This window comes from Stenella coeruleoalba (assembly GCF_951394435.1).
Source record: "Stenella coeruleoalba genome assembly, chromosome: 6".
NCBI lineage: Eukaryota > Metazoa > Chordata > Mammalia > Artiodactyla > Delphinidae > Stenella > Stenella coeruleoalba.
This window is the reverse complement of record NC_137151.1, coordinates 102,761,346-102,782,184: the sequence shown is the minus strand read 5'-3', so window position 1 is coordinate 102,782,184 and position 20,839 is coordinate 102,761,346. Positions and strand designations below refer to the sequence as shown.

At 35.9% G+C, this 20,839-nt stretch overlaps 1 protein-coding gene across 4 annotated transcripts in view; it reads left to right on the top strand.

Annotated features, from left to right (window-relative positions):
• The window catches only part of ERBB4 (erb-b2 receptor tyrosine kinase 4), a 1,115,448-nt gene that overhangs the window by 1,055,044 nt on the left and 39,565 nt on the right, over positions 1-20,839 (top strand). For all 4 annotated transcript variants that reach the window (XM_079925304.1, XM_079925305.1, XM_079925303.1 and 1 more), the window contains 3 exons: positions 4,716-4,871; positions 15,024-15,099; positions 18,696-18,842. In XM_079925304.1, the coding sequence (XP_079781430.1) occupies positions 4,716-4,871; positions 15,024-15,099; positions 18,696-18,842 (379 nt within the window). The remainder of the gene's footprint in view (positions 1-4,715; positions 4,872-15,023; positions 15,100-18,695; positions 18,843-20,839) is intronic.

Sequence of the window (20,839 nt, the reverse complement as noted above, 5' to 3'; positions counted from 1 at the left end):
CAGAATGCCCCTCAGCGCTGAGTGATAAAAGGCAGATTCTTTGGTACAGAAAATCTACTATTTTATTCACCCATGGAAAACATCCTGCAGCATTGAAAATTTTTTGACCTATCTTATTTATGACCTTTATCTTCACTAAATTCCTGAATATGTGATATGTTTATGGAAAGCACCAAATCTTTTATTAGATTCTTTAATTTTTCCTTCTCCTTATATGACAGCACCCTCAGGTGCCTTGTTATTAAAATAATATTTCGAACAGTAATTATTCTGAAATTTGTAGCCACACATTAATAATGATGGGCAGGTTATGGGTATATGTATCACCATTTGCAAACATTTATTGAACACCCACTGTGATATATTAGTTGAGGTTCACAGATTTTCTGAAATAGGCAATTCAAGTTAATGAGGGTAAGTGATTCTTAAGCACTAGGACTGTTGATATATATCCATCGAACAACATTGCATGTTCTGTGCTTATTACATGCCACTTACTCCTTAAGTGCTTTACATACTATTTAATCATCAAAACAACCTTTGTGATAAGTGCTATTATGGCTGTTTTAGAGAGGAAGATGAATGACAGAGAGGTTTATTAACTTGCTAGAGTCACACAGCAAGAGCATGGCAGAGCTGGGCTTCTAGCCAAGCAATCAACTCCAGAGTCTATTCTCAAACCCACTCCACCATCCTGCATACCCTGTGGTCAAAGCAAGAACTGAGTTTCCAATTTACACAATTTAAACTCCTGCTAAATTATAAAAGATTATATAAGTTAGCTGAGTTTTAAATATAAATACAAACATGTCAGTCACCTTCATTATGCCCTGAGTTCATAGAAACATTTGATAATATTTAATTTTTTTCTGCAAAAGTACTAGGATCTTTTGAAGCTATATGACTTCACTGTGTACATTCATTTCTATATACCCAGGCTACCCGGTGACACATCAAGAGGTAAGATAGGCTTAAATATGCAGACTTTAAGTCCCACACCAAGGGACCAAATCCCAGTTCTATCACTCATTAAATAGATGACTTGGAGCAAGTAACTTGACCTCTCTTAGCCTTGGTTTTCTCATATTTAAAATGAGATGAAAGTAGTATGCGTCTATAGGATTAAGTTAACCTACCAATGTAGACATGTTTAGTTAGTGCCCGCCGCATTCTAAGAATCAGTCAATGTTAGCTGAGGTTGTTGTCAGTGTTCATATTTCCATCATGTACTCCACCTGAGCTGGTATGGCAAGGACATGGGAATTGCTACAGGGCAGAGTAAGAGGATCCTTTTCAACCAATGCAGTATCCCTCTATCATCCTCAAACTTCACGGGACTTCATCCAGTTTATTTTTGTTCTAATAACTGTCTTCCTCCTTAATCTCATCACACTCTGATTTAAGGAGTGATTTTATTTTGAAGGAATTTACCAGAGAATGTGATTCTAATGAGATCTTCTGGTAAAAAAATCCTATTTCAATGACTGTGATGTGGAGAAACCTATTGTGAGCAATACATAGAATTCAACACTCTAATTCAGGGTGTGAGAGTAGGACTAAGATGACAGTCATAATTAATGATTTGAAAGTGTGCATTTGTACGATGATGTTTCATAGTTACAAGGCAACCATACAAATGTATTTTGATGGTTTGGGAAGGAGGTGGATGCTTCTGTTTTTATTTCTTTAGATCATGGTCTGGTGGCTAGGAGAAACAATAAAGCTGATCATCTGGTTTCCTGAATTTATTTCTCATTATTTTGAAGAAAATATTTTTTACGGACAAATAGTATTGAGGTTCAGGATAGTCTATCACCTCCTGAGGCTTTGTGTATAGACTATCAAAGATCTTTTGGAGTTTTTGAGGCTTTGCTTATACTGTAGAATGTGACTTTAGAGTCTTAAGTTCCTTGGTGAATATTAGTTCCCTACTGGTAGAGTATATATTTCTTAAATATATTTACATTAGGATAATATCTAGTTAAGGGAATCATTATCCAAATGATTATCTAAATTACATCATCTAAATTACAAAAGTCAAAAGCATAGACTTATTCTCAGTTTACTCTCTTCTTCATTGTTCAGTCATTTACCAAGGATGGTTATTTTATTTTATAAATGTACCTTGAAATTGTTCTCTCCCTAGTTCCTTCTGGCCTAGTTTAGTTGAAGATTCAGACATTCATGCATGTAGGAGCTGGATGATTACCATAAATAATAAAAGCAGAATTCCTGAAAAGTGATAGTAAGTGGTAGGACCCTGGCAAACTGGGGACCAGATGCCTTTAATGGAATAGCCAGCAACCAACTAAAGAGGATGTTTGAAACTTTCTCAGTGTGGGAACAAAAAAAAAGGGAAAAATGGATACAACTCATGGATGGTCAATTTACAACCTTATTTCACTCTTATCACTTTTCTTCTGTAATGTGGCAGACTCCTGACTTTAGCTATATTTGTGTGCAATCCATCCTCTCTACTGGCACCTGGTGATGTTTTCAAGGCTCCAATGATAATTGTGTCACTCTCCATTTTAAAAAGAACTCCCGCATCACCGCATTGAATGCTGCATAAAATGTGAAGTTCAAGTTCTCTATCATGACATATAAGGGGCCCCTCTTGGATCTAGCCTCTTCTTACCTTTTCAGGCTCACCACTCACCATATACATAATGCTTCAGAAATACAGAATTATATACCTTTGTCCAAGTACACTATGCTATTGATGACCCTGTGCTTGTCCTCTCTAACTGCAATTTTTCCCTCATCTTGTCCAACTGGTGGACATCCATCCTTCAAACCATACTTAGGCCTTAGTACCTCTCTGAAGCCTCCCCTCTCATGCATACTTGCTAAGCTATACTACAGATGGTCCTCCTTAAATGCCTTACATGCATCACTGATCCATTCAAGTTTATACTCCATATGTGCCCACTTTACTAATGAGCTTCTGTCCTCCTTTAATGCACAGACCTTCTCTCACTCTGTTCTGTCTTTCTGATGTCTAGCACAGTGATTGGCATACAGTATGTGTTCTGTAAGTATGTGTGGATCTGAATATTAATTTGTTGCCAATACTCTTTACATATTCTCTTATGAAGATGGTAAGAAAGAGAATGATGACTGTTTCTTGTGGACACTTCCTACAGGGACAAAATTATTGAACATACTTTACCTCCAAGGCAATAAGTCTATTTTTTAATCTTTTAAAGCATGCAAGGGCTATTTGTTTTCACTTTATCCTAAAAACTTCCAATTTGGCGTAATCAAAGACAAAGCACTGTTTAGGAAAGAGGGAAAGAACCCCATAAATCCCAGTTGTGGGTTGATATCAGAAAACACTAATACATATGATGTCACCCAACTGCTGACTGATTGCACCATATCAGGCAGTATCTCCACTGGTTGTGTTTAATGGGCATTTATATAGTGCTTGGCTCATGATGCTCTTTGAAGCAATATTCTCTTTCCACTACACCTGGTAGACAGTTCATAATTTTTTGACCTCTGTGATTTATGTCTCTGTTTACCACAGCTTTTGTTTTGATATCAGAAACCGTTAATCCTTCAAAGTCCTGCAGTTGTAATGTTAACTGCCAGCATCACTGATTTGCAACGGGCATGAGAGCATACTTCAACCATTTTATAACGCTTCTGACTTGTTTTTACCACTGAAATCCTCAAATATAGAATTTTCCCTAACTCTTCAACAAAACATATGTTCACTCAAACAAAGGATGTTCATTCTAATCTGGGCCTCTGGGTTCATTTCCTTGGTTTTACATCAACCTCTTAGTTACGGCTAGTGGTTCATGACTCTTGGTTTCTCTATTGATGAAATACAATTAATAATTATTGTTTCTATGGATGATTTTTTATATATATTTTAATATATATGTTGTGTACACATATAACACATATATATACATGTGTATATGTACATATACATGTAGATGTGTGTGTGTATGTTGAGGGAAGAGCCAGTTTATCTCTTGTTGGTGATCAGCAATGTTTTATTTTTAATTACAGTATATGTTTTATGAAGAAAACATATTAAAGGCTAACTTAAGGGTCATTATAAATAATGTAATTTTACTTGTGGATTTTCATAATGACTACTAATGTCATCAAAGCTATTTATTAAATTATAGGCTTTTAATGCCCCTAGGGCAAACTTCATTTTTTTGCATAATTAATAAGAATAATATGATTCTTCAGACTTGATAGAACCTATAAAGGTGAATTTGCCTCCATTAAACCTTCATATGAAATACTTCTGAAAAGTATGGAGAGCTGCATTTGTTTGGAGCGGGTGTATGGGGGAAAATGACATGAAACAGAAGTTATTGAGGAGAAAACAATTAAGAATATGTGGGTCAGTCCAGGTACCTGTTAGCTTATCTACTAAGACACGTGCATACCTCACTAATGAAAGTGTTTGCAAAAGAATATAAGGTATCTGGGAAAAAATGATCAAACATTTAGCTCATATGCAGGTAATTCATTCTGCTTTACAGAGCTTTAGTGGGAAGAAGGCCAAAAGCTATTTGTGGTTTGCTTTTTTAATTCCACATTTTCCATAATTTTGAAAATATTCTCAGATTCTGCCATTACTTAGAGAAATCAAGCACTTGCAACTGAACGCTAGGAAACACCTTTTTTGACAATACAAAAGCACAGGCATTAACTGACTCTCTGGGGAATTTGGTGTTTTTCAGGGAATGATGTACCTGGAAGAAAGACGGCTTGTTCATCGGGATTTGGCAGCCCGTAATGTCTTAGTGAAATCTCCAAACCATGTAAAAATCACGGATTTTGGACTAGCCAGGCTCTTGGAAGGTGATGAAAAAGAGTATAATGCTGATGGAGGAAAGGTGGGTGTCTTTTTGAGAGCAATATTACTTGAAAATATAGTATAATACCCTTTTATCTCCTTATGTTATAGGAAGAAATCAATAAACCTGAGGTTTAAGAGATTATAAAATCCCAATTCCACCATTTGCCTTCTCTCCCACCCAGGGTTAATATATATATATATATATATATATATATATATATACACACATACATACATACATATATATACACATATATATGTACATATGGAAACATACACATACATATATATACAATATATAATATATAGGATGTATTACCTACTTCCATTTCTCAAAAGCAGCTAAAATAAGACAATGTGTGTCTGGACCCAAGTGATCTTTATGTCAATTCCAGTGTTAGAGAGTTGGTGGCTCCCTAGGAACTCTAGAGATTGCACTTTAATCCAGGGCCATAGAAATTGTTTCATTAATCCTAATAATTTAAGACTATTACAGAGAGATCAGAGAGATACAACTTCTTTCTCATAGACTAGAGAGAAGTTTCAATGTGACCAAGAACCATAACTATTGGAAAGTTGGTCATCCTATTCAACGTCCAATCCTCCTACACCAGAAGCAACAGATTCCTCTTATCTGGCTCTATTTTTTTTTTTTTTTTTTAGTTTTCATTGTAGCATATGACTTACCAATTTCTTTATTTATTTTAACATCTTTATTGGAGTATAATTGCTTTACAATGGTGTGTTAATTTCTGCTGTATAACAAAGTGAATTAGCTATACGTATACATATATCCCCATATCGCCTCCCTCTTGCGTCTCCCTTCCACCCTCCCTATCCCACCCCTCTAGGTGGACACAGAGCCCTGAGCTGATCTCCCTGTGCTATGTGGCTGCTTCTCACTAGCTATCTATTTTACATTTGGTACTGTATATATGTCCATGCCACTCTATCACTTCATCCCAGCTTGCCTTTCCCCCCCTCCCCCGTGTCCTCAAATCCACTCTCTACTTCTGCATCTTTATTCCTGTTATGCCCCTGGGTTCTTCAGAACCAATTTTTGTTTGTTTGTTTTTAGATTCCAAATATGTGTCAGCATATGGTATTTGTTTTTCTTTTTCTGACTTACTTCACTCTGTATGACAGTCACTAGGTCCATCCACCTCATGACAAATAACTCAATTTCATTTCTTTTTATGGCTCAGTAATATTCCATCGTATATATGTGCCACATCTTCTTTATCCATTCATCTGTCTATGGACACTTAGGGTGCTTCCATGTCCTGGCTATTGTAAATAGAGCTGCAATGAACATTGGGGTACATGACTTTTTCAATTATGGTTTTCTCAGGCTATATGCCCAGTACTGGGATTCCTGGGTTGTATGGTAGTTCTATTTTTAGTTTTTTAAGGAACCTCACTAGTGTTCTCTATAGTGGCTGTATCAATTTATATTGCCACCAACAGTGGAAGAGGGTTCCCTTTACTCCACAGCCTCTCCAGCATTTCTTGTTTGCAGACTTTTTGATGATGGCCATTCTGACCAGCGTGAGGTGACACCTTATTGTAGTTTTGATTGGCATTTCTCTAATGATTAGTGATGTTGAGCATCCTTTCATGTGTTTGTTGGCAATCTGTATATCTTCTTTGGAGAAATGTCTATTTAGGTCTTCTGCCCATGTTTTGATTGGGTTTTTTGTTTTTTTTGTTATTGAGCTGCATAAGCTGCTTGTATATTTTGGAGATTAATCCTTTGTCAGTTGCTTCATTTACAAATATTTTCTCCCATTCTGAGGATTGTCTTTTCATCTTGGTTATAGTTTCCTTTGCTGTGCAAGAGCTTTTAAGTTTCATTAGGTCCAATTTGTTTATTTTTGTTTTTATTTCTGCTTCTCTAGGAGGTGGGTCAAAAGGATCTTGCTGTGATTTCTGTCATAGAGTGTTCTGTCTATATTTTCCTCTAAGAGTTTTATAGTGTCTGGCCTTACATTTAGGTCTTTAATCCGTTTTGAGTTTATTTTTGTGTATGGTGGTAGGGAGTATTCTAATTTCATTCTTTTTCATGTAGCTGTCCAGTTTTCCCAGCACCACTTATTGAAGAGGCTCTCTTTTCTCCATTGTATATTTCTTCCTCCTTTATCAAAGATAAGGTGATCATATGTGTGTGGGTTTATCTCTGGGCTTTCTATCCTGTTCCACTGATCTCTATTTCTGTTTTTGCACGAGTACCATACTGTCTTGATTAATGTAGCTTTGTAGTAAAATCTGAAGTAAGGGAGCTTGATTCCTTCAGTTCCATTTTTCTTTCTCAAATTTGCTTTGGCTATTCGGGATCTTTGTGTTTCCATACAAATTGTGAAATTTTTTGTTCTAGTTCTGTGAAAAATGCCATTGGTAGTTTGATAGGGATTGCATTGAATCTGTAGATTGCTTTAGGTAGTATAGTCATTTTCATAGTGTTGATTCTTCCAATTCAAGAACATGGTATATCTCTCCATCAGTTTGTATCATCTTTAATTTCTTTCATCAGTGTCTTATAGCTTTCTGTATACAGGTATTTTGTCTCCTTAAGTAGGTTTATTCCTAGGTATTTTATTCTTTTTGTTGCAATGGAAAATGAGAGTCTTTCCTTAATTTCTCTTCCAGATTTTTCATCATTAGTGTAGAGGAGTGAAAGAGACTTCTCTGCATTAATTTTGTAGCCTGCTACTTTACCAAATTCATTGATTAGCTCTAGTAGTCTTTTGGTAGCATCTTTAGGCTTCTCTATGTATAGTATCATGTATAGTATCATCTGAAAACAGTGACAGTTTTACTTCTTCTTTTCCATTTTGGATTCCTCTTATTTCTTTTTCTTCTCTGCTGTGCCTAAAACTTCTAAAGCTATGTGAATGATAATGGTGAGAGTGGGCAACCTTGTCTTGCTCCTGATCTTAGTGGAAATGGTTTCAGTTTTTCACCATTGAGAATGGTGTTGGCTGTGAGTTGGTCATATATGGCCTTTATTATGTTGAGGTAATTTCCCTCTATCCCTGCTTTCTGTAGGGTTTTTATCATAAATGGGTGTTGAATTTGTTGAAAGCTTTTTCTGCATCTATTCAGAGGATCATATGGTTTTTCTCCTTCAATTTGTTAATATTGTGTATCACATTGATTGATTTGCCTGTATTGAAGAATCCTTGCATTCCTGGGATAAACCCCACTTGATGATGGTGTGTGATCCTTTTAATGTGCTGCTGGATTCTGTTTGCCTGTATTTTGTTGAGGATTTTTGCATCTATGTTCATCAGTGATATTGGTCTGTAGTTTCCTTTTTTTGTGACAACTTTGTCTGATTTGGTAGCAGGGTGATAGTAGCCTTGTAGAATGAGTTTTGGATTGTTCCTCCCTTTGCTATATTTTGGAAGAGTTTGAGAAGGATAGGTGTTAGCTCTTCTCTAAATGTTTCATAGAATTCACCTGTGAAGCCATCTGGTCCTGGGCTTTTCTTGTTTGATGATTTTTTTTTTTTTTTTTTGCGGTACGCAGGCCTCTCACTGTTGTGGCCTCTCTCGTTGCAGAGCACAGGCTCCAGACGCGCAGGCTCAGTGGCCATGGCTCACGGGCCCAGCTGCTCCGCAGCATGTGGGATCTTCCCGGACCAGGGCACGAACCTGTGTCCCCTGCATTAGCAGGCAGACTCTCAACCACTGCGCCACCAGGGAATCCTGTTCGATGATTTTTAATCACAGTTTTAATTTCAGTGCTTCTGAATGGTCTGTTTATATTTTCTATTTCTTCCTGGTTCTGTCTCAGAAAGTTGTGCTTTTCTAAGAATTTGTCCATTTCTTCCAGGTCCTCCATTTTATTGGCATATGGTTGCTTGTAGTAATCTCTCATGACCCTTTATATTTCTGCAGTGTCAGTTGTTACTTCTTAATTTTCATTTCTAACTCTGTTGATTTGTGTCTTCTCTCTTTTTTTCTTGATGAGTCTGGCTAATGGTTTATCAACTTTGTTTATCTTCTCAAAGAATCAGCTTTTAGTTTTATTGATCTTTGCTATCATTTCCTTCATTTCCTTTTCATTTATTTCTGATCTGATCTTTCTGATTTCTTTCCTTCGGCTAACATTGGATTTTGTTTATTCTTCTTTCTCTAATTGCTTTCAGTGTAAGGTTAGGTTGTTTATTTGAGATGTTTCTTGTTTCTTAAGGTAGGATTGTATTGCTATAAACTTTCTGCTTAGAACTGCTTTTGCTGCATCCCATAGGTTTTGGGTCATCATGTTTTCATTGTCATTTGTTTCTAAGTATTTTTTGATTTCCTCTTTGATTTCTTCAGTGATCTCTTGATTATTTTGTAGTGTATTGGTTAGCCTCCATGTGTTTGTATTTTTTACATATTTTTTTCTGTAATTGATATCTGGTCTCGTAGCATTGTGGTCAGAAAGGATACTAGATAAAATTTCAATTTTCTTAAATTTACCAAGGCTTGACTTGTGACACAAGATATGATCTATCCTGAAGAATGTTCCATGAGCACTTGAGAAGAAAGTGTATTCTGTTGTGTTTGGATGGAATGTCCTATAAATATCAATTAAGTCCATCTTATTTAATTTATCATTTAAAGCTTGTGTCTCCTTATTTATTTTCATTTTGGATGATCAGTCCATTGGTGAAAATGGGGTGTTAAACTCCCCTTCTATGATTGTGTTACTGTTGATTTCCCCTTTTATGGCTGTTAGCATTTACCTTATGTATTGAGGTGCTCCTATGTTGGGTGCATAAATATTTACAACTGTTATATCTTCTTGGTTTGGTCCCATGATCATTATGTAATGTCCTTCTTTGTCTCTTGTAATAGTCTTTATTTTAAAGTCTATTCTGCTTTATATGAGAATTGCTACTCCAGCTTTCTTATGATTTCTGTTTGTATGGAATATCTTTTTCCATCCCCTCACTTTCAACTGTATGTGTCCCTAGGTCTGAAGTGGTTCTCTTGTAGACAGCGTATATATGGGTCTTGTTTTTGTATCCATTCAGCCAGTCTATTTCTTTTGGTTGGAGCATTTAATCCATTCACATTTAAGATAGTTATCGATATGTATGTTCCTACTACCATTTTCTTAATTGTTTTGGGTTTGTTATTGTAGGTCTTTTCCTTCTCTTGTGTTTCCTGCCTAGAGAAGTTCATTTAGCATTTGTTGTAAAGCTGGTTTGATGGTGCTGTATTCTCTTAGCTTTTGCTTGTCTGTTAAGGTTTTAATTTCTTCATCGAATCTGAATTAGATTTGTGCTGGGTAGAGTAATCTTTGTTGTAGTTTTTTCTCTTTCATCACTTTAAATATGTCCTGCCACTCCCTTCTGGCTTGCAGAGTTTCTGCTGAAAGATCAGCTGTTAACCTTATGGGGATTCCCTTGTATGTTATTTGTTGCTTTTCCCTTGCTGCTTTTAATATTTTTTCTTTGTATTTAATTTTTGATAGTTTGATTAATATGTGTCTTGGCTTGTTTCTCCTTGGATTTATCCTGTATGGGACTGTCTGTGCTTCCTGTACTTGACTTACTATTTCCTTTCCTACATTAAGGAAGTTTTCAACTGTAATCTCTTCAAAATTTTCTCATTTCCATATTTTTTTTCTCTTCTTCTTCTGGGACCCCTATAATTCAAATGTTGGTGCATTTAGTATTGTCCCAGAGGTCTCTGAGACTGTCCTCAATTCTTTTCATTCTTTTCTCTTTATTCTGCTCCGTGGTAGTTATTTTCATTATTTTATCTTCCAAGTCACTTATCCCTTCTTCTGCCTCAATTATTCTGCTATTGATTCCTTCTAGAGAATTTTTAATTTCATTTATTGTGGTAGTCATCATTGTTTGTTTGCTCTTTAGTTCTTCTAGGTCCTTGTTAAACGTTTCTTGTATTTTCTCCATTCTATTTCCAAGATTTTTGTTCATCTTTACAATCATTACTCTGAATTCTTTTTCTGGTAGACTGCCTATTTCCTCTTCATTTGTTTGGTCTGGCTGGTTTTAACCTTGCTCCTTCATCTGCTGCGTATTTCTCTGTCTTCTCATTTTGCTTAACTTACTGAATTTGGAGTCTCCTTTTCACAGGCTGCATCTTCGTAGTTCCCATTGTTTTTGCTGTCTGCCCCACGTTGGTAAGGTTGGTTCAGTGGGTTGTGTGAGCTTCCTGGTGGAGATGACTTGTCCCTATGTTCTGGTGGATGAGGCTGGATCTTTTCTTTCTGTGGGGCAGGACCGTGTTTGGTCGTGTGTTTTGGGGTGTCTGTGAACTTAGTATGATTTTAGGGAGCCTCTCTGCTAACGGGTGGGGTTGTGTTCCTGTCTTGCTAGTTGTTTGGCATGGGTGTCCAGCACTGCAGCTTGCTGGTTGTTGAGTTGAGCTGGGTGTTAGCATTGAGATGGAGATCTCTGGGAGAGCTTTCGCCATTTGACATTACGTGGGGCCAGGAGATCTCTGGTAGACCAATGTCCTGAACTCGGCTCTCCCACCTAAGAGGCTCAGGTCTTGCACCTGGCTAGAGCACCAAGAGCCTGTCAGCCACACTGCTCGGAAGAAAAGAGAGACAAAAAAGAAAGAAAAGAAAAAAAAATGAAATACTCTTATTAAAATAAAAAAGTAATAAAAAAAGGAAAGACAGAAGAGAGCAACCAAACCAGTAAACAAATCTATTAATGATAACAAGCACTAAAAACTATGCAAAAAAAAAATTATCAGACAGAATCCTGGATAAATGGTAAAAGCAAAGCTGTATAGACAAAATCACCCATAGAAGCATACACATACACACTCACAAAAAGAGAAATAGGAAAAAATATATATATATACAATAGAAAAAAAAAGGAAAAGAGCAACCAAATCAATAAACAAATCTACCAGTGATAATAAGCTCTAAATACTAAACCAAGATAAACATAAAACCAGAAACAAATTATATGCAAAAAGCTAATCCCAAGTCTACAGTTGCTCCCAAAATCCACTGCCTAAATTTTGGTGTGATCATTGTCTATTCAGGCATTCCACAGATGCAGGGTACATCAAGTTGATTGTGAAGATTTAATCTGCTGCTCCTGAGGCTGCTGGGAGAGATTTCCCTTTCTCTTCTTTGTTCACACAGCTCCCAGGGTTCAGCTTTGGATTTGGCCCCGCCTCTGCATGTAGGTCGCCTGAGGGCATCAGTTCCCCACCCAGGCAGGAGGGGGTTAAAGGAGCAGTTGATAAGGGGGCTCTGGCTCACTCAGGCTGGTGGGGGGGGGGGGGGCGGGACGGGTATGGAATGTGGGGTGAGCCTAAGGTGGCAGAGACCTGCATGATGTTACCCCAGCCTGAGGTATGCCATGTGTTCTCTGTTCTCCCAGGCAAGTTGTCTCTGGATCGCGGGACCCTGGCAGTGGCGTGCTGCACAGGCTCCCGGGAGGGGAGGTGTGGATAGTGACCTGTGCTTGCACACACAGGCTCCTTGGTGGCTGCACCAGCAGCCCAAGCATCTCATGCCCGTCTCTGGTGTCTGAACTGATAACCGCGGTTCATGCCCCTCTCTGGAGCTTGTTTAGGCGGTGCTCTGAATTCCCTCTCCTCGTGCACCCCGAAACAATGGTCTCTTGCCTCTTAGGCAGTTCCAGACTTTTTTCCTGGCTAGCTGTGGTGCACTAGCCCCCTTCAGGCTGTGTTCATGCAGCCAACCCCAGTCCTCTCCCAGGGATCTGACCTCCGAAGCCCATGCCTCAGCTCCCAGCCCTCACCCGCCCCAGCAGGTGAGCAGATAAGCCTCTCAGGCTGTCACCAGCACTCATGTGCTGGTCAGCACTGATCCTGTGTGCAGGAATCTCTCTGCTTTGCCCTCTGCACTCCTGTTGCTGTGCTCTCCTCTGTGGCTCTGAAGCTTCCCCCCACCAACCCCTGTCTCTGCCAGTCAAGGGGCTGCCTAGTGTGTGGAAACTTTTCCTCCTTCACAGCTCCCTCCCCGAGGTGCAGGTCCCATCCCTATTCTTTTGTCTCTGTGTTTTCTTTTTTCTTTTGCCCTACCCAGGTACGTGAGGAGTTTCTTGCCTTTTGGGAAGTCTGAGATCTTCTTTCAGCGTTCAGTAGGTGTTCTGTAGGAGTTGTTCCATATGTAGTTGTATTTCTGATGTATTTGTGGGGAGGAAGGTGATCTCCATGTCTTACTCCTCTGCCATCTTGAAGGTCCCCCACCAATTTATTTATTATCTGACTCCCTCCACTAGAATGTAAGCTGCTATATCCCAGGGATCTGTGCAGTGCCACTGCCTCTTCTAACTTTTCTGACTCTCCGTCCTCAGGCCCTGCCTGACAACTGTGTTCCTGCCTCCCTCACCCACCATGTGGTCCCAATCCATGCCTTAGTTCCAGCTCTTGTCTTTCTTCATTAACCCGCTGTTAACTTGCTGTTTTTGGTAACCGTCGAGGATATCTCCTCTTCATGTGGAGGTCCTTCTAGCTTGGTCTGGAGAAATTTCAATCAGGAGAGGCCAAATGAAATAAGCAAATGCAGCCTTAACCTGTAGTGACCTATAAGCTTATGCTAACAAAAAAAAATTAATTCATATATCGTATCAATATATTTATTATGCGCCTTATTCATCAAGGGCCATCCAAATACACATTATGAATATTTTTCAATGATAGTGTTCCAAATGTTTCACATTGATTTTTATACTAAACTCTTATATAACTATATATATTCAAGTCTTATCACAAAACAAAAGAACACAAAATTTATTTTTTAAAAAACTTCGGTTTTGTAGTATTCTATGACTTTTCCTTGATTTTATTAGCCTATTTTGCTTGTTTACTACAAATTGCAGCAGTTTGAGACCATGGCTTTGAAATTCACTACAGGATTGCGCAGAAGTAGAAGTCTATAAATCACATGACTTCACTTGTCTTGAGAACATACAGCTGTAAGATTTGTCTAAAGCAAGAATCATTAGAGCTTTAAATGTCTAGTAACAATTAAGTCTTTATTGAGCCACCTGTGATTTAAACTTACTTCTTTAACAGTGTCCGTAGTCCATAAAGTGTGCTAACTCCTTGCCCGTAGGGAAATTACTTTCAATGTGTCTTCTGTTCCCTTTCACTGAATACCGTGATTCTGTCACAGAGTTACCTTGGTGTCACCTTGGTGAGCAGCCAACCTCATGATTTCAAAGGTCTATTTAGTTTTAATGTTTCAGCTGCTAAGTAGAAATGTTTATCTTTATTCCATAGAATCTAATTATATTCCCAGCTATATAATGCTGCCCTTCTTAGTTGAAAATCGTTCTGCTAAACCATCAGCAGCAGGGTGAGTTGAGTTGCTTTTCTTGCAGAGATGATGGATTTGTACTGATCTTCTCATATCCTTTTATATAATTCCTATTATGAAAATGGTACAAGACAAGGAAGATCATCTGTGGCTGGGGAACAAAGCAAGGCTAACTTTGGAATTCATTATTTTAGGTGTTTTAGTGACCAAATTATCTGAGAGGAGAAGGGAGGGGCCAAGTGTAGAAAGAATCCTTTTTACCAGTGGCTGGAAATTTGTCTGAGGGTGAATAAGCATTTACTGAAAATGTAGAGAATCTCATTTTGGGGGAAAAAACATAATATGACCACATTTTTAGAAGTACATGTATTAGATGTGTAGAATTGATATTGTAAGTCATAATGTTAAATAGTTACTTAATTACTGAATGTTAATTAAAACTATAGAAAGTGGGGCTTCCCTGGTGACGCAGTGGTTGAGAGTCTGCCTGCCCATGCAGGGGACACGGGTTCGTGCCCTGGTCCGGGAAGATCCTACCTGCCGCGGAGTGGCTGGGCCTGTGAGCCATGGCCGCTGAGCCTGCGCGTCCGGAGCCTGTGCTCCACAATGTGAGAGGCCACAACAGTGAGAGGCCCGCGTACCGCAAAAAAAAAAAAAAAAAAAAAAAAAAACACTATAGAAAGTGATACTTATTATTTTACTTTTCATTGTTTATGAAACTTTAAAAAATAAATATATCTTCATGTTAATTCATTTGAAGCTTAAATTTCATTTCATTTGTTCCCTGTATTGAAAATAACAATTTCTATTTCTATTTTCTAGGCATACAATCAAAATATACAATTGAGACTCATATTGAGGAAATATAGAAATGACTTTTTATATGACTATAAACCTTTCATTTCTTACTTCTCTATAGATGCCAATTAAATGGATGGCTTTGGAGTGTATACACTATAGAAAATTCACCCATCAGAGTGACGTTTGGAGCTATGGTAAATAATTCTTCCTTGTGACATAAGGCTTTTAAAACAAAAATAAGCATATTATGTTCCTTGGGTCTCTAAAATGTAATACATTAACGTCTTGGTTGAGTTTTATACCATAACCTTTTATTTTGGTAGCAACTTGTCTGATCATTTTGACAAAAAACAAAAAAAACCCCAGCAGTTTTAGATTAGGGACATTTTCATAGAATCTCATGGCCTTCATTTCAACAACTCTTTTAAAACATAACTCTAGGGCTAGGGTGGCGCAGTGGTTGAGAGTCCACCTGCCGATGCAGGGGACACTGGTTCAATCCCTGGTCCGGGAAGATCCCACATGCTGCGGAGCTGCTAGGCCCGTTAGCCATGGCCACTGAGCCTGCGCGTCTGGAGCCTGTGCTCCGCAACGGGAGAGGCCACAACAGTGAGAGGCGCACATACCGCAAAACAAACAAACAAACAATAAAACATAACTCTAAATGCAATGAATGTTTAAAAAATTTTTTTTCTTATGGGAATCTATGTTCTATAGTAAAAAAAAAAATAGAGATTATTGTTAGAACAAAGAACAGTTATTGAAATCAGTAGGATGAGAGTAGTAAATGTGAGGGGAGAGGTAAGAGAGATGATTTCTAATTACAGCTTTAATTTTAATTTACAAACTACTTTTGGAGTAAATAGATATATTAGAGAATTATAATATGAACTGGAAATAGAGATTTGAAAATTTAGAAAATTTATTTAATTGCATTTAACTCAGTTTTTGAGATGAGCTTCTTAGCCTCTGTCTGGCTATTTACAACTTATGTCCATCTAAGTATTAGTAAGAATAAATCAACATCTTTTCTAAGTTTAAATATACCATATAAAACTAGCACTCTTACAAATAAAAAGCACTATGCTTCTTTAAATAATATGGTGGTGGTGAGACTTGAAAGCATGATACGATTTATTTTGCTCAAATTTAAGTTTAGTTTATTTACTTTTTTTTTAGAAAGAAAATTAAATCATTAAGTCACTAAAGAACTTATACTTCTTATCTAGAACAGTATAAATTATCTTTAAAATAATAAGACATTTCTATAGGATAGTTTTTCCTTCCACACATGTAAACCATAGGAGGTGTTCAAATTTCCACAAAGGCCTCATGTATTCTGCTCAGTTTAGCAGTAGAGTGTTGTGTGTTTGAGATTTAGGCACGTATAGAGGAATACTTGACAAAGCATAGTTCAACTGTCAGGACTAAATAAAAAACAAATATATCATATATATTATTTTTTTATTATATATATCATATACATTATAAATATGAGATAGATGTTTATAGAATATGATATACATTAGCATGTACATAATCATTTATATATTATATGGTATAGATTAGCTTATATATTATATGATATAGATAGATTTACATATTTTATAAGATAGATTTAAATAATATCATATATATCTTTTTCTTTTCTTTCCCTTTTTTTTCCTACTTATATTTCCCTGAACTAAACATGACAATCTGAAAATTTTAAATGACCTCTAGAATAAGTAACTATATATACACATTAAAGTAAACGTTGGCAGGGCAATCACATTTTTAATAGTAAAATTTATCTTTTAGAGAAAATCCTGTTTTAAGGCTATAATGTTCATGTTGAATTGCAACATCTCAGAAGCAGTTCAGTAAAAATAGATAGATAGATGGATAGATAGATAGATAAATAGATGATAGATAGACAGAATGATAGAGTGAACTCTGTTTTGAAACATAGCCCAGTTAATCAACCCATATCCATAAGGCATTTTAAGATTTTTATGATATATCATAGTTGGTTGCAAAGGCATAAAAGGCAGAGAAAGATATATAATCTTGTTTACAGTGAATCTTTGTGGAACATTGCCACTGGGTGCATCTTTATTTTTATAAAAATAAATATGCATTGAATATGGTTTATATCTTCAAATGATAGAATTGTAAGTTTTGAAGATGTTTCTAATTTAGCTGTCTTGAGATTGTTCTTCTATATGAAGCCATCTCTGTTTGACTCTACTTATCATCACCTCTGCCAAGATATAATTGGAATATTATTGGCAGAAGTGGGGGGGTTGATTTTTCTGCTTCAGTTTTTGTATATATGTATTTCTGTTTATTGTATTTTCTATTAATTTGTAGTTGCTTTGTATCTTGCTTATATTAGAAGTTCTGATAGAGATGTGAGAGCATCTATTCTTTTATAACTGCAAACATGAGTTAATAAAATGTTCTCATTAAATACATATTCTATAAATATGACTGACTGAACATAAATAGACAGTAATCTACTTCTTAACTTGTTCCAGCCTGCCTCATGGACACTGAGTTTTAATCATCAGTTCTATGAATCATTCTTTAGTATGCAACATCAAGTAGGGTTTTATAAAGATCAAACAGTGAAATTGTGTCACTAGTTACATGTTTATATTATACCTAAGAATCATAAGATGTAAATATTAACTAAAAAAATCAGATAATCATTAAGGATACTATTATGAAGAATAATTTGAAGTTTACATATACTTTTATAGTTTAAGCTTTGCATTTTTATTATGTCAATGATAACTCTTATGAGCTAAAAATTACTTCAGTTTGAATAAATAATTCATTACAGATGGCAGTGGAAAAGAAAACATAGCCATAATTAGATTTTATATAAAAGATACTTGTATATGCATCAATCAAAATTCACTTGCTAATACTATTGTGCCCACATAGCTATTTCTGAACTAACAACCTTTATCCTTAAGAAAACTATAACTTTTAAATTATATAATTATTAGATTATAAAGAAGAGATCTGTATTGTGTATGTTATTACTCAGATCAGGTCATTATTCTTGTCAAAGGTGGCTACTTACATGCTAGTATTTAGAGTATTTGCTTTTACTGAGGAAATCAGTGTTCTAGTGATTCAAGAAACCGTTCTTATTGTCTAAGGAATACACTATTATTGATTCACTTCAATTTTCGAAAGCTCACTTTACATGTATTTTATCTTACATATGGATCATTCTTCAGTCAGTCTCTCATATGTGTTAAAGAAATGAATCTCTTTTATTCCACTTGTTCTCCTTGTGTTAGTTAAAAAGAAAAGCACAATTATTTACTATAACATAAGTAATCGTTCTGGAACCCCAATTTGGCCTTTTGGGCTTTTAATAGTAAAGATGCTAGTCTCAAAATTAGTCAATATCAGATTTTACCTAATCATATTTATTTGGTACTGAGTACACATGTGTATAGTAAATAAATTGTTTTATAGGCTCTAATGTGGTGAAACAAATTGGGTCAACAATCATTAGCATTACTTATAAGTAGAAATGGGGAACAGATTCTGTCCACTCTGAAATTGTCTCTGCTACCCATTAAAAATTTCAAGACAATGATAAGAAAATCAAATTTCCCACAAACATTTTGTCATTGGGCTTCTCATATGGACATAGGAATCTGAAGAGCCTTTCTTTAGACTATTTCTAATTGCCCTCTAAGAAGCATTCTTTTGCCACAGGCATATTGCTGGTTTCTTCAAAGTATATTGTTAACATCCTTATGTAAGAATTTGATCTCCCTTTTAGGAGTCACTATATGGGAACTGATGACCTTTGGAGGAAAACCCTATGATGGAATTCCAACCAGAGAAATCCCCGATTTGTTAGAGAAAGGAGAACGTTTGCCCCAGCCTCCCATCTGCACTATTGATGTTTATATGGTCATGGTCAAATGTAAGATTGCAAAATTATGTTATCATCCTCATCATCATTCTTAGTAATTAATCAACCTGCACAATTTTTCTGTATATTGAAAAATATAAAAGTTTACAGATAATTGTGAAAAGGAGCATGTAAACCCGTGTTTGTTGTGATTCTTGTTAATATGAAGCAATATCATGCTTTCATGCTATGAAGTCAACATTGTATGTTTCTTACACTTCTTATTTATTTCACTTTGATTCTTATCATTTCCATGACAATGAAACTGTTTCTCATAAAGAGATGTAATTAATCACAATAATGTTAATACTCTTTAAAGGAAAAAAGCAGACTAAATAAATGATCTGCACATAAAGAAAAAAGCTTGAAACTAATAGTTTAAAAAAATGAATTAAATGGAAATAGATTTACCGGTTTCAGTCAACAGAAAATTAGCAAGGCAAAATGGGAAGTGGAAAGACATGAATCTACATTGAACTACTAAGATTATGAATGTTTACTTTCTTTCAATTTGATCATTTGTTTACATCTAACTATCTTACTTTTCTTTCTCCCTTCTATGCCCCAGACACATATGTGTTATAAATGTATTTTGGAAGCCTAGACTCTTAATTTAAATAGAATTAGGGAAGTCTCTGGAGTTTCTGACTTAATTTAAATGAGATTAGCATTCAGCAATCTTTCTTGTGTAATGAGAGGTTTTCCCCTTTTGATTTACACAGGGTTAGCAAAGAAACAAACTGGTGAAGGTGAATAAGCATCTTATTAATAAGAGACTTTGGACAGGTCTACTCAGATTTATACTCATGACATGTGTGATACATTCTGACAGTGAGGGAAGAAATAAAAAATGTGCTTTTCACTTCAGGTCAGCATGCCCTTTTCTCTAAGTGTAGTTCTGTTTACTCAATATTTAGTTGGAAAGAAACTGATACCTCACTGAGAATTTAACCTTTTCTGGTTCCAATAGAGTTCCAGAAACATTGATTTTCTCATTAACATCTTGGTATCAACAGCATTTTTTTTTTAGTGGTTACATATAAAATATAGAGCATTTGAGCTTTGTTAGGAGAGAAAAAAATCAAATAATTTTAATGATACATAAAATGACACCCATACACTTCCCATAACAAGAATAAAAAGTGAACTTGCAGAAAAGGGGAAACAAGTTTTATAGCTTTATTGGGTCAAACATTTTTCGGTAGTCAGCTATGGAAGAAAGTTTAAAAACATACATGTATTACATAATTTGATCCCATAACTAGCATGAGATGATTTATATACTTCATTTAGATACTCTGATGAATAATAAAAAATCAGGAAAACATCTTGCCTAATAGTGACTTTTACCTCACTTTTAGGAGTTTTAATATCTAAGAAAAGGGTCATTTGGCAATAAAATCAAGGAAAGCTTGGTGCCTTTATTCTTGTCATTTCATCAGTTAAACAGAGCCTGGGGAGTTAAGGCTCTTAATACATAACTTGGTAAATTGCTGATAGTATTTTATGCTGGAAAGGCTAGTACTAAGATAAGCTAATGACTATTTCTGAACAAACATTACCAATCACTTTGCATTAATTTTTTTCCCACCAGGAAAAAAGTAGCATAAGAAAGTTGCTTTCAATTCCTTTTTCACCTTTTTGCCAGTATACAGCATTGCAACCACAGTTTTTATTCCATGTCACTCCTGATATAAAATGATAAATTATATTCCAATCACCTTTTCTATACCCATCAAAGAAAAATATTTTTTTTATTTTTAAATTCTCTTCACACCTACGGAAAAAAGATCTGAGATTCTGTAAATTCCCATGGTTAGCCTAGGTTATATTTTCTATGATGAAAAATTAATTTTAAATTATATCAACAAAATAAAAAGCTTGTATTGTTCTATAATATGTTATATTTAGTTATGAATGTCAGCAAACTGATTGCGATAGAATCTCACCTATTGGATTGTTTCTTTCATTAGCTTTCTTTGTCAGATCATTTTTATTTAAATGATATG